Below are 12788 nucleotides of genomic sequence, written 5' to 3' on the forward strand. Positions count from 1 at the left end.
ATCAACTGATCATTTCATACCTGGAAATGTCAGGTTCAGCCTGATGATCTGGCTACTCTGTTCCACTGACAGTATCTAGTGGTAATCAGGGTTTTCAATTCTACCTGGTGCTGCACGTGCCTAGAGGCTCCTACAGAAGGATTAGTAAATGACTCATGTATCCCCCCCACCCACCCATACATACACCCCCTGGCTCCTTCTCTAACACCCAGGCCTTATTGGACCATGCATGATGTGATCGATGCTGGTTGGAGTCAGGGCCTTGGTTACTGACACACTCACTGATGTTGGAGCCAAGCTGTAGGTTAGTTCTGGCAAGTGTGTCTACTTTTATTCGACTTAGAAATAATATTTTTGCAGTGAGTACCAGTGGCGGCTGGTCCATAGGGGGCGTCGGGGCAGCGCCCCACAAAAGAATCGGACAACAGGTGAACAGGAATGTAAGCAGACAAATTGACAGCTTACAATTCGTCTGTTTACATTTCCGGGCCGGGATGTGCTTCACGGGTGAAAGACTGAAAGTGGGCAATCACAGCGCACGCAGGCGAGAGTCGAGCAGGAGTCCAGAAGATGGTCTGTGCATGTGAGAGAGGAGTGTTGCTCCTCACTCACATTCACAAACCATTAGGTATACTGCGCATGCCCAGTGTAGTGCAGGCTTCTGTAGATAGGCTCCTGCTCGGGCGGTGACGTGTTTTGCGCACAGTCGCCCCATGCCCTATCAAATGCCAGGACAGAGCAAAGAAGGTTCAGCCGCCAGGCCCCCCGTCGCATCCAGTCTCCTAATTGGCAGTTAGTATTTCCTGACTGTTGAGGAAAAAGAAAAGAGGGGGGAGAAGTTACTTCCACACGTTGCAGATGAGACGTGATGTGACGCGGGACCGGAGGAGATGCCTGGTAAGTTCTTTTATTCATTAAATTAACCTCCACCCCCCCCCCCCCCCCCCATGACCCCTCCCTCTCTCCCCTCCCTGCGCATACCCCCGAGTCATGCCGGCCGCGCCTGACTTCTCTGCTGGTCACGCGTGTGGAAGCCTGATTGGGTCTGGCCCTGGCTCTGTATTATCTTCGATGTGCTCTGTCCGGCCTCATCATGTACATCTAAAAATCTCTTTTCTTAAATAACAACTAAAAGGTTCACACCTCACCGAATACAATCAAGATGTTACATCTTGATTGTATTCGGTGAGGTGAGAACCTTTTAGTTGTTGTTCAAGAAAAGAGGTTTTCCACACGTCAACATCTAACACCCACGTGGCCAGAGCTCCTCGTCAATACAAGAATACAGTGCCTGGACAGCCTTGCGCGCACTCTATCTCCTACTTTCGATAAGGATTGACAAATTTGACAGACTAATGCTAGACGCAGACGGCGCTCTATAAATAACGTATTGATGCCGTACAATGTACTTGTGATTTAGCCTGTGCTGTGATAAACGCCTGCTGACAACCACGAACATACCCAGGCTGTTACGCATGTCAGTTCCTGGGCATGTACTGTGGAAACCAGGAGAGCTAACAACTGCCACCGGGTCCCACATGCGGAATCAAAATGCCCGTACTGTCCAAAACTGTTAGCTCGACTGTTGTGTCCGGTGTGCATGAACCCCAAATTGGCGTACCGGTGTATGGCAAAGACTGTTTCACGGACCGGGGTGTCCTGTGAGACGCACGTAGCAAACCAAGCCCCATATGCATCAACCGTAAGTAGTACCAGACCCACTGCTATATAGATTAGTATTGTTTATTTCATTCCTGATACCTGAATTTTCATTACCCTGCAAGACTACATATTCCTAGTTGGCCGTTTCTTAAGCGTTCTTATGCTTTGCTTTAGAATGTATGATTTATAATTGGCTCTCGCAGCCTCTGGGCTTCTGGGTTCTAAACTGCCAATACAAACCTTTTGTCAGGACACAAACACGGGGCCTGGTAACAAATGCCTCGCCCTCAGGCTGTAGTCTGCTCTGCTGTAGTGTAAACCTCATAAATGCAGTGCAGAGACAACCCTTGTGCAGGTAAGATAACTGAAACCCTTGCTTATCACGCTAAACATTTTTAATGTTTATTTTGTTTAAATATTTCAAGTCTGCACTTTCACCATTGCTTCATAAACTTTAATCCTTCCTTAAATTAGCTTAAAGTACTATTTACCCACTCTATTTCCAAAATGTTCCCGTGGGTAGAACCCCCATGAACTCACCTTATGACGGTAGGACACGCTCGCGGCAAAGCACTCAGTCTCAACCCCAACTTGTTCGCGCTTCACCACTTTCAAAAGTCACCAGCCGCCACTGGTTGAGTACTCACAAAGAAAACATCCTTTCCTAGGCTCTCCATATCCGTTCTCTACCTTTATTAATTATAGAGGGAAAAAACGGACAATGCTCTTGCTTGGTTCCAAAGACTGCGCTGGCCACGACCAAACCAATATGCATGGCGAGTAACTGAGCTTATAATGGCGTTATACATGGCCCCTTGCGTCCAAAACCATCCTAGGCGCAGTGACCTAGGGACGCCCTCCAAACTCTACAACGGGGGGAGAAGTCGGCCATGCCACTCGGTTGATGGAAATTTCAGTGCGGCCATTCCAAGTGAAAATCTCTTGATCTGTGAACCAAAAAAACACAGAACAAACCAAAAGTCTAATTCAAACAAACCCTCCCATAGCAACAACAAATCTGCAGCACCGAATACCCATCCACACAGCCAGGCACTTGGTTATAGAAGAGCATAAAAGAGGAAAGCACCTTTCCAGTCTGCACAGCTGAGGAGATGAACCGACAGCTCGTGACCATCATGCGTGTGTACATGATGGATATAGCTGACAGGACATGTAGACATGTATTTTATTATAGTTTTCTATATCGACCACGGGGTGGCGCCAATTCCCCATATTGGAATTTACCGAGTTGGGTGTTACACTGGTGGACCAACATTTCGGCTTCGTGGTTACCTAAACATAGGGAGTCACCTCTGTCTTTTTTTAAGTTTGGCGTTTGCCAAGACCTTTTGATTTTACTAAAAGTATGTCTATAATTTGCTTTATTAATATAAGGTCTGGCTGTCGCGCCTTGAAGTTCTGAACTCACCACAATTATAAGAATAATATACTCAAATATATATGGAGGCTTTCTGGTTTTACTAAAATTATAAGCACAATATACTTACTTATAGTACCTTTCAGCCAACACTCTTCATTCATTGGTCATTTATTGCGTCGTTCACAGACCCAAAAAAATAAGTCTAGAGAGGTTAAAGGTTGACTTGCGGAGAATTCAGATTTTTCAACGCAAAAGTTTCTTTCAGGCTCTCAGGCTGCGCTGTTTTAGAGCGCCCTGGCCTTCGTCTGTGTCTCCTGTGGTGCGCTTCCCTCCTCTTCGCAGAGGATGAACCTACAGCCCCCATGGCAGGTGAAGAGACCGCTCCTGGCCGCGCCACTTGCATCACCTAAAATAAACTGAGCTCGTCAATAATCCCATAAGGGGCTCAGAGCTGCAGGACCAACCAGGAGCCTGGGGGCAAGTGCGGGGCCGGTAGCACGACGGAGGCTGCTAAAGAGGGAGGCTGGATGAGATAAGCCCCCGCAAAGCCTACACTTTAAAAGGCTTAGGTGGCGGGTGGGAAAGAGCCTGATTACCCAGTTAGTGGGGTTTGCCAAGTATGGCCAGCGATTAGTGACACTTGCTTCCTGTCACGTTGCATCAGCTTGCCGTGAGATACCGCCCGCGGGCGCCAGATGGGCGACTAGCCACTGTGGCATCAGCGCTGAAGCTGGCAGTAATGGGGGCAGGTGAGAGGGAGGGGAGTGACTGTTCATGAGGAGACAAACGTTCCCCACCATACTCTGGTCTCTCCATGTCAAGTTTTTAGTTCTCGCCTGAGCCAGCGCTTTAGCGTTACTCTGGCGAGAGAAATTTAGTAAGCGGGATTTGGAAGTGCAAACTAGTGGCTTTTCAGGCCTCCAGCTACAGTGCATGTGCGCCGGGCGCGCGCACCATTTGGCAGCCTGCGTGATCACTTTCGCGGCTGCTTTGATGTTCTCAGTGAGCCGCGCGGCCACTGAGAACATCAAAGCGCCCACGAAAGTGCTCACCATTTGCCACCCCCTCCCTTATCCCACTTCCTGCTTGTCTGACTCCCACCAGGGGCTTTACATTCACACAGGGTGTTGGCAGCAGCCTTGCAAATCTCTGTCATTTTTGTTCGAATCGAGATGTCTTCAGACAGTGCTGACCTGGGCTCTAAGCCGCAGGCCCTCTCCTTGCCACCCTCTCCTCTGTTGGCCAATGGTGATGGCTCAAAGCTCCTCTCCCTACACCAGACCCTACTCTTTCATGGCCCTGCCCCCTTCTCACGTGGGGAAGTCATTTCAGAGTTTGCATGCCTGCAATTGGTTGCCGTCGCCTTATAAAGGGGCGACCTATTGCCTTTGCTAATGCTTCTTTTTTTAAATGTATTGCTATTATCAACAACAAAAGGATGGTAATAAAACTAGTCTGCCTATAAATTAGAGCTCTCTCTGTAAACATTATCAGTCCCTGTCATTCCACAAGCAGGAGTGCCCTACATAACTCACAGCACTGTGCCGGCTAGCAGCGGCATAGAATCAATGCACCGGGTGTTACCACAGCCTTTGGACGCCTGAACCCATGGGAAGGAACATCGCACGTGCCGCTCCTGTGATGTATATACTCAATGCATGTGTGTATTATCACAGCCTCATCACGGGCCTGAGGGCGAGGGTCAGAGCATGGGTAATGCCACAGCGCCATCTAGCGCTGTTGGACTTGGCCCTTCTGGCAAGTTCACCCCTAGAACTTTTTGCATTTATCCTAGCCTTTTTCCTATGTTACATTGGTGGTTTTAGGCCTCTAGGCGCCTTTACACTGTGTCCGAGTGGAAAGTGCGTGCGCTCTGTGTATGTTTTAGTGAGACTGACCTACCCTCCCATAGGAATGCATGGGGGATCTGAGTGACTGTGTTAAGTCCTGATGTGAGAGGAGTGCAGGGTCGTGTTTGGTATGTGCGAACTCGTGAGATTGAATGCTGCGCGATGATGTGTGCGGCGTTACTGTGTCTAGTGTAGAAGTACCACTTCTAGAAGCTGGCATGTCTGTGTAATAAATGTGAAGTGACTGTCTGGCTTGTGATTGGCTGGCGTGCCTGGCTCCAGGAGTCAGGATGGGTCTGCCCCGGTGGCGAATGGAGGGATCTGCATGTTGATGGCAGGGAGGAGTACACCTGGGACCTGAATAGGGCTGGGCTTTCCCTCCACAATGCTGGCTCCACCCCCTGTGGTGCGTCTGATGTCCCTGACCTGTCCTGTGAATAGGGAGAGGGGCTGAGCAAAACAAAGTGCTCAGGAACCAGTTGCATCTGGTTCGCCCCTTCCCTGCACCTTTGGAGACAAAGGATTTTGTGTATAAAAGAGGGGCTGTGACCCCGTGAAAATGTTCTTGTTCTTGTGTTCTGACTTGAATCTACCAGGGGTGTGCTGGTGCTGGGGCCGAGGGGAAGGCTTGCCTCCCTGGGCCCTGCCCAGCCCCTGGATGCCCTGGATGCTGGAGGACTTCTTTTGGACCCTCCTGCCTGGCCTGAGGATGGTTGGGAGACTGTCATTGCCCCTTACTTCCTAAAGGACTTGTTCTGTTTACTCCTGGACTTTTGCATTCTCCTAGCACCTGGTGAGCGCTTTGTTTCACTCTCTGCTGGGCGCTGTGTTTCCTCCTGGCAGCGCTGGGCTGCGATCTCCTTGGAGGGAATCCCCAGCGTAGGGATTCCCCTGCATCGTGTCCTTTTGCGGGTGCCCACCCCGCATGGCCGCCTATTGTTGTATTTTAATCGCGGGAGTCCACCCCGCTTATTTTTAGCTTTTGGTGCGCAGGTGCCCACCCTGCCTCTTCGTTTTACTGGATTGATGGATGCGGGTGCCCACCCCGCGTTGTCCGCCCTAGCGGGTGCCCACCCCGCTTTATATCATTTTCAACGGAGGGAGCCTACCCCTCATATTTGCCAGAGTCAAAATTGCCGCCGCTGCCCAGCCGCAGCCGCATGGAAGTCAGGAAGTCCGCCTGTGACGTGGACGGGGCCTGCGGCTGGGACGGAAGCGGCGCAAGAGTTGCGGGGCTCCCATGAGCTAGGGGGAGCCCCGGAAGAAGAATCAGCCCGGAGCCTCATGGGCTCCACATCCAAAGTCCTGGTCCCGAGACGGGGGACCGGGTGAAGCATGGCCCGGGTGAGGAGCGGTGCAGTGAATCACCAGCGGGGCTCTCAGGAGCAAGAGAGCCCCACCCGCTGCCACCGCCGAGAGAGGACTGCTGTCGGCACCAACGAAGAGCCCAGGTTAGTGGGGCTCGCAGTGGATGGTGCCTGGCAGAGGCACCCGGTCAGAGCGGCCCCGGTGGTGCAGCGGGCCGCTCCAAGATGGCAATACTTGTTTTAAAGACCCTCCTCCCGGTGGGGGGGGTCCCGAAGTCCTGCGCCACCCCTGTTGGGCATTCCTCTCCAGCTGCCCCATTTTGCAGGGGTCAGCTCCAACGACAGGCAGAATTGTTTCTAGAGCCCCAGATGGCTCCAACGACAGGGCACAATTGTTTCTAGAGCCCCAGATGGCTCCAACGTTTGGGGGCATGTTATCTTTAGAGCCTCCATGGCTCGCACAAATGCACATTTCATTTATTTAAAACGCCAGTGCGCGCCCCAGTGCTCAGGGCCAGTCCTTCTTTTTCTGTGTTGGCGCATATTGATTTCTGGAGCCCGTGCGCTCCATGGGATATGTTTGGTTTCTGAGCCAGATGGCTCCAAAGTGGGGCACATTGGTTTCCTCATATTTGACTTCCACAGCTGCGCAGCACTTAGTGCCAGCTGCAGCGTTTAGGCCCTGTTCTTGTCCCCAGCTGCCCAGCAAGTAGTGGGCAGCTGCTACGTTTAGGTTCTGGTGCAACCGGACCCTAATGTGATTGAAGTACTATTGTGGTTTAATGCTTTGGGTGTTAGGAAATGTACCGTGTGTAGTATGTTTTGCTCACCATGTGTTAATGCTTATGGTGTTAGGAAATGTACCGTGTGTAGTATGTTTTGCGCACCCAGTGTTTTATACCTCTAGATATGATTTCTGCATAGGAGGTTGTTTTACCTGTTTAGGTTTATGTTAGGGAGATTATACTTCCCTGTGTGATGTACGCCCCTAGTGTAATTATACTTAGGAGGTAGGGTCTAATGCGTTAGACTTGTGAGAAATTGCATAATGTGTTTATGCCCCTGTGATGTATACAGGATAGGTTTTATACCTGATTCTATTGTGATAATGCTGAGGTCATTATTGTGCCAGTAGTTACTGGTTGTGCTCTACAGTTATAATTCGTGTTACAATTGGTATATGTTCTACATTTACAATTGGTGATTTGTGCTAATTCTGACAGTGGTCCATGTGGCCCTGTCTTGTGTAAATAGTCCCCTGTCAAATTCTGCCCAGTGCCAGTTGGCACAGTGTAAATTATGTGATTATCATCTAATGTGTTTATTATAATTAGGCTGTATGGTTTTAGGTTTAAACCTATAATAACTGATAAAACCCTACCGAAAGGAAAATAGCCATCACTGGTGTAAACATATAAACACTGAAAAAACACCTTTGCAACCACAAACTAAGTGTCATTCAAAGAAAGGAAATGATGAGTGAAAGAGACATTTTTATTTCTCCCTGAAGGGGCCAATACAATGTAACTTTGTTATGCAAGGTAGCATCAAGAAAGACTGGACTAACTTTATTCTGCTTGATTTTTGTTGTTTATGGATGTCACTAAAACATTGTCTCTTCTTCCTTCTGCTTTTCTAAGTTTTGTGGTCTTTGGTCTAAAGATGCAGTGTTTAGAAGCATGTTTTCGGTCTTATTTACTTATTTTATAAACTGTAGAGAATCTGGAAATATCAAAATCATATTTTATATTTTGGTTACATTTGGCTGGTTTCATGAGAATCTTTCCTAATTTGTACCATCACATTTACCCACAGACAGAGAATGGGTGAAATCCTTTGATACATCATCCCCCTTTTCTAGTAAGTCATTGTTGATTGCAAGTGAATTGCCAAACACCCCAAGCTTAAAACATTCAATGCAAGATGAAGGGACTGGTATATGTGAAAAAAAAATTGTCACCAAGCATCTGAGATAGTGGTGAAAACATAACACCAGACGTTTGGTAAAAATGGAACGCAGTATCGCTTGGAATGCTGCTGCAAAAAGTTCCTACCAAGTTAAATAAAGATTGGAGTGATATTGTTTGTATTTTCAGTAATTCAGCTAAGTAAGTCAAAAAGTTGTATGATGGTCTGTCAAAATCGATACTTAAGCTGAAGTGCTTCCCTGTAAGAGACGGTATGCTGAAAACATCTATATAATCTTCACAGTTAAAGAAGAATGCTATTGACTCTGTAGTCCATTCTGGTGCAGTAAAAATGTATTTGGACCTCATAAACCTCATTAGTGCAGAAAGCAAACAATAATTAAAATTAAATTAAAATTCCATAAACACTGTAAAAACACTGTTTCTGTTGTTTTTAATGGCGCGAAAATGTGTAACCACTGATAACCACTGTTTTTTAAGGTATTGAAAAAACTGAAAAAACCCCACCAGAATTTACCAAAAATAGAAACTGAAAACAGGAAAGCCTAATTATAATACAATAAAGGCTATTTTTTATATATAACCTTGTGTGGAGTTTCTTTTGTGGTGGGCCTAGGGTGTTGTTGCTGTGTGCGCACGCAAACGCTTTACACATTGCCTCCGGGATAAGCCTGACTGCTCGTGCCAAGCTACCAAGGGAGTGAGCAGGGGTTATCTTTGGCATGTAACTCCCCAGCCCTGACTTAGAGTGGTGGTCTCTGCCTGGTTTTGGCGCAAGCCTTAGCCAACCAGAGATCCCATTTCTAACAAGCGCCCATGCCATGAATTGCTGGGTGTTTGCGCCGCTTTAGAACTGGCTTGGCCAGGAATGGTATGGGTGCACATGAGGTCTGAGCCAGAGGTGAACATGCAAAGGTTAGCAGCAGTTTACGCTTGTATGCACGTATGTATGTATAATGTACAGCTGTATGCATCTACATATGTATCTATATACGTATGTGTGAATGTATGTATGTACGTATCAGTATACGTTTGTATGTATGAACATGTGTGTAAGTAAATATGTAAGTATGTAAGTACGTACGTATGAACATATGTGTGTGTCTATGTATGCAGGTATGTATATATGTATGTATGTTTGCATGTATGTATGTATCTATGTATGTACATATGTATAATATATGTGGATATTTATATATCATGAACCTTGCCAGGGACATGAAAGTGCCGTACACTTCTAGCATCCATATCCACGTCCGACCACCCCGGATCTCTGTGCCCCTTGGCTTTAGACAGCGGCTCGGCCGGATCTGACTTTCCCCAGGCGCTTGGGAGGTGCTTCCAAGTCAGATACTTGCATCTCTTGTCTAGGGGTACAGGCGGCCCCTGCCCCCCTCGTTCTAACCATGTGATGCTCCCCCCCCCTTTCTAGCACACCCACCACTCTGCAGGAAGCGGAGATCCGTGTGTACAAGTGTCGTGTTTGCACACACACACGCACTGTGCACTGGTGCAAGCTGTGGGCGGCTCACACTCTTCACAACCGCGCTGCTGCTGTGAAAGGGAGTGGCACAAACGTGGGCTTCACAGGTTTAGGCGGCAGAGGCAAAATGAAGCAAACAAATTGTGGAATAAAAGCAGAAAATGTATCTTTTACTTATACGTTTTGTTGTGCGTGTACACTACATACATGTGAGTTATGAGAACCCTGTGTGGTCATGTAATAACTTGTAAGGGGACGGACACAGGACAGTTTTACTGGTTAGATTGAAAATACTGTACAATAATGCATAATAGTATTATGCATTACTGTACAACATGTTCTATCCAACCAGTAAAACTGTGCATCGGCACAATGGCATGTGGCTACCGTGGCACAATAGCATGTGGCTACCATGGCACAATAGCACGTGGCTACCGTGGCACAATAGCACGTGGCTACTGTGGCACAATAGCACGTGGCTGCCGTGGCACAATAGCACATGGCTACCGTGCTACAGTGGCACAATAGCATGTGTCTACCGTGGCACAATAGCACGTGGCTACCGTGGCACAATAGCATGTGGCTACCGTGGCACAAGCCCTTCCTATTTTATGTATTCACACATATTATGATAATACGTTTGAATACAAAAAACACATAGGGCTTGTGCCATGGTAGATACATATTATTGTGCCACGGAAGCCACATGCCACAGTAGCGGCATGCTATTGTGCCACAGAAGCCACATGCTACAGTAGCCGCATGCTATTGTGCCACGGAAGCCACATGCCACGGTAGCGGCATACTATTGTGCCACAGAAGCCACTTGCCACAGTAGCGACATGCTATTGTGCCATGGTAGCCACATGCTACTGTGCCATGGAAGCCACATGCCACACACAATCACACATACAACCACACACACAATCACACACACACAACCACAATCACACACAACCACACACACACACAACCACACACACACACCCCAACATACACACACACTCCCAACCACAACCACCCACACACAAAACCACACACACAACCACACACACACACAACCAACCACACACACACAACCAACCACACCCACACAACCACACAAACACCCACAACCACACCCACAACCACACACACAACCACAAGCACACACAACCACACACACAACACCAACCAAACACACACACAACCAACCACACACACACAACCAACCACACACAATCAACCACACACACAACCACCCACACACCCACAACCACACACACACCCACACACACAAACCCACACACACAAACACACACAACCACACACACACACAACCACACACACACAACCACACACACACACACACAACCACAACCACACACACACACAAGGACACACACACAAGCACACACACACAAGCACACACACAACCACACACACAACCACAAGCACACACAACCACAAGCACACACAACCACACACACACAACCACAAGCAACCACAACCACAAGCACACACAACCACACACACAACCACACACACACAACCACAATCACACACCCACAACCACGCACACACACCACAACCAAACACAACCACACACACAACCACACACACACACAACCAACCACACACACACACAACCACACACACACACAACCACACACACACAACCACACACACACAACCACAACCACACACACAACCACACAAACAACCACAACCACACACACACACAACCACACACACACACAACCACACACACACACAACCACATACACACAACCACACACACACACGACACACACACAACCACACACACACACACAACACCCACACACAACCAAAAACAGTTTTTTGGGCTGTCAGCATAAATACGGTGTCACCAAACACTATGAACACCTCGGGAAAGTTTGGGAAGTCACCCCAAACTTTGAAACCACTTGCTGTTGCAGAGTGTGTGCTGTACACATGGCAGTACCTTGACACAGCGGACTGTTGCAAGGAATGCTTTGAGCCTCGGAGGCTGACAGACCTCAGTCTGTGCATTAGTTCACCCCGTCTTGGTGCTGCATGAAAATAGGGTGCCCACTGTCCAGCATGAAGTGAGACATTGTGATCGGGGCTGGAGATGCTATTTAGCAATCTGCTTAGAACATTGTGTTTCATTTATGGCATTAAACATAAAGGAGCACTGGCAACGCTGATAAAATGGATTTAATTTTGAGTAGTGACTAAAACTTTAAAAAAGCCTGCAGTACTGAAACAAGCATTTGCAATGCAATAGGTCTCACATTTGCAAAAGTTTAAGCTATTGGCATTGTTGATGACAATGCCTTTTTTAATCTATTTTATAAAACAAACACATAAATAAATGCCATTATCATTTACTAAGCCAATAGCTAGTGTTGCATTATTATTAGCAATGCCAACTGCTCATAATGCGAGACCTATTGCATTGCAAATGCTTGTTTGCTTTAGGTCTCACACACATTCTCACGCCATTGCGTCACTTCCGAACAGGGTTGGATTGGGATTAAAAATCTGCCCGGGCACGCTAAAAAACAAGCATTGAAAATGCAACAGGTCTCGCCTTTGTTTAAATTTGAGCTACTAGCATTGTAAATGACAAACCTTTTATCTATGTGTTGGTTTTGAAAATTTGAGCTATTGGCATTGTAAATGACAAACCTTTTATCTATGTATTGGTTTTGAAAACAGATAAATAAAAGGCATTGTCATTTACAATGCCAATAGCTTACACTCTCGCAAATGCAAGACCTATTGCATTGCAAATGCTTGCTCATAAAATGCTGGTGTGTGCTTTACAGCCTAATGCATTTTGTAGTACAAACACTCCTAATTATACCAGGATCTATTAGAAACAGAATATATTTCATTTTATAAGTTTAGTTTTTGTATAACAACAGTTTTATAAATGAAGATGATATGCATAAACCTCTCTCTAAAACTTGATTGGCCACATACCAGCACCGATATGGGTTATAGACAGGGCCACTGGAATTATGTGATTTTTGTGCTCAGTGCGTTTTCCGCATAAATTATTAATTTAGCACACAATCCATGATCTTCTGCATAATCTGCAGATTTTGTCAAAAAAATGTCGCTAGATCAAGCTGATCAAAAGTTACTAAAACTGCAGCAACTGGGGGGCAGAGATGCCTCTAATGG

The 12788-nt window shown here is 47.1% G+C and overlaps 1 protein-coding gene across 1 annotated transcript in view; it reads left to right on the forward strand.

Annotated features, from left to right (window-relative positions):
* Positions 1-784: 784 nt before the first annotated feature.
* Positions 785-12788, forward strand: part of LOC146871765 (guanine nucleotide-binding protein G(t) subunit alpha-2) — a 253477-nt gene continuing 241473 nt past the window's right edge. The window contains exon 1 of the mRNA XM_085651288.1: positions 785-897. Within this exon, the coding sequence (XP_085507414.1) occupies positions 891-897 (7 nt within the window). The 5' untranslated portion in view covers positions 785-890. The remainder of the gene's footprint in view (positions 898-12788) is intronic.

Source organism: Triturus cristatus, chromosome 1_1 (assembly GCF_964204655.1).
Source record: "Triturus cristatus chromosome 1_1, aTriCri1.1, whole genome shotgun sequence".
Lineage (NCBI taxonomy): Eukaryota > Metazoa > Chordata > Amphibia > Caudata > Salamandridae > Triturus > Triturus cristatus.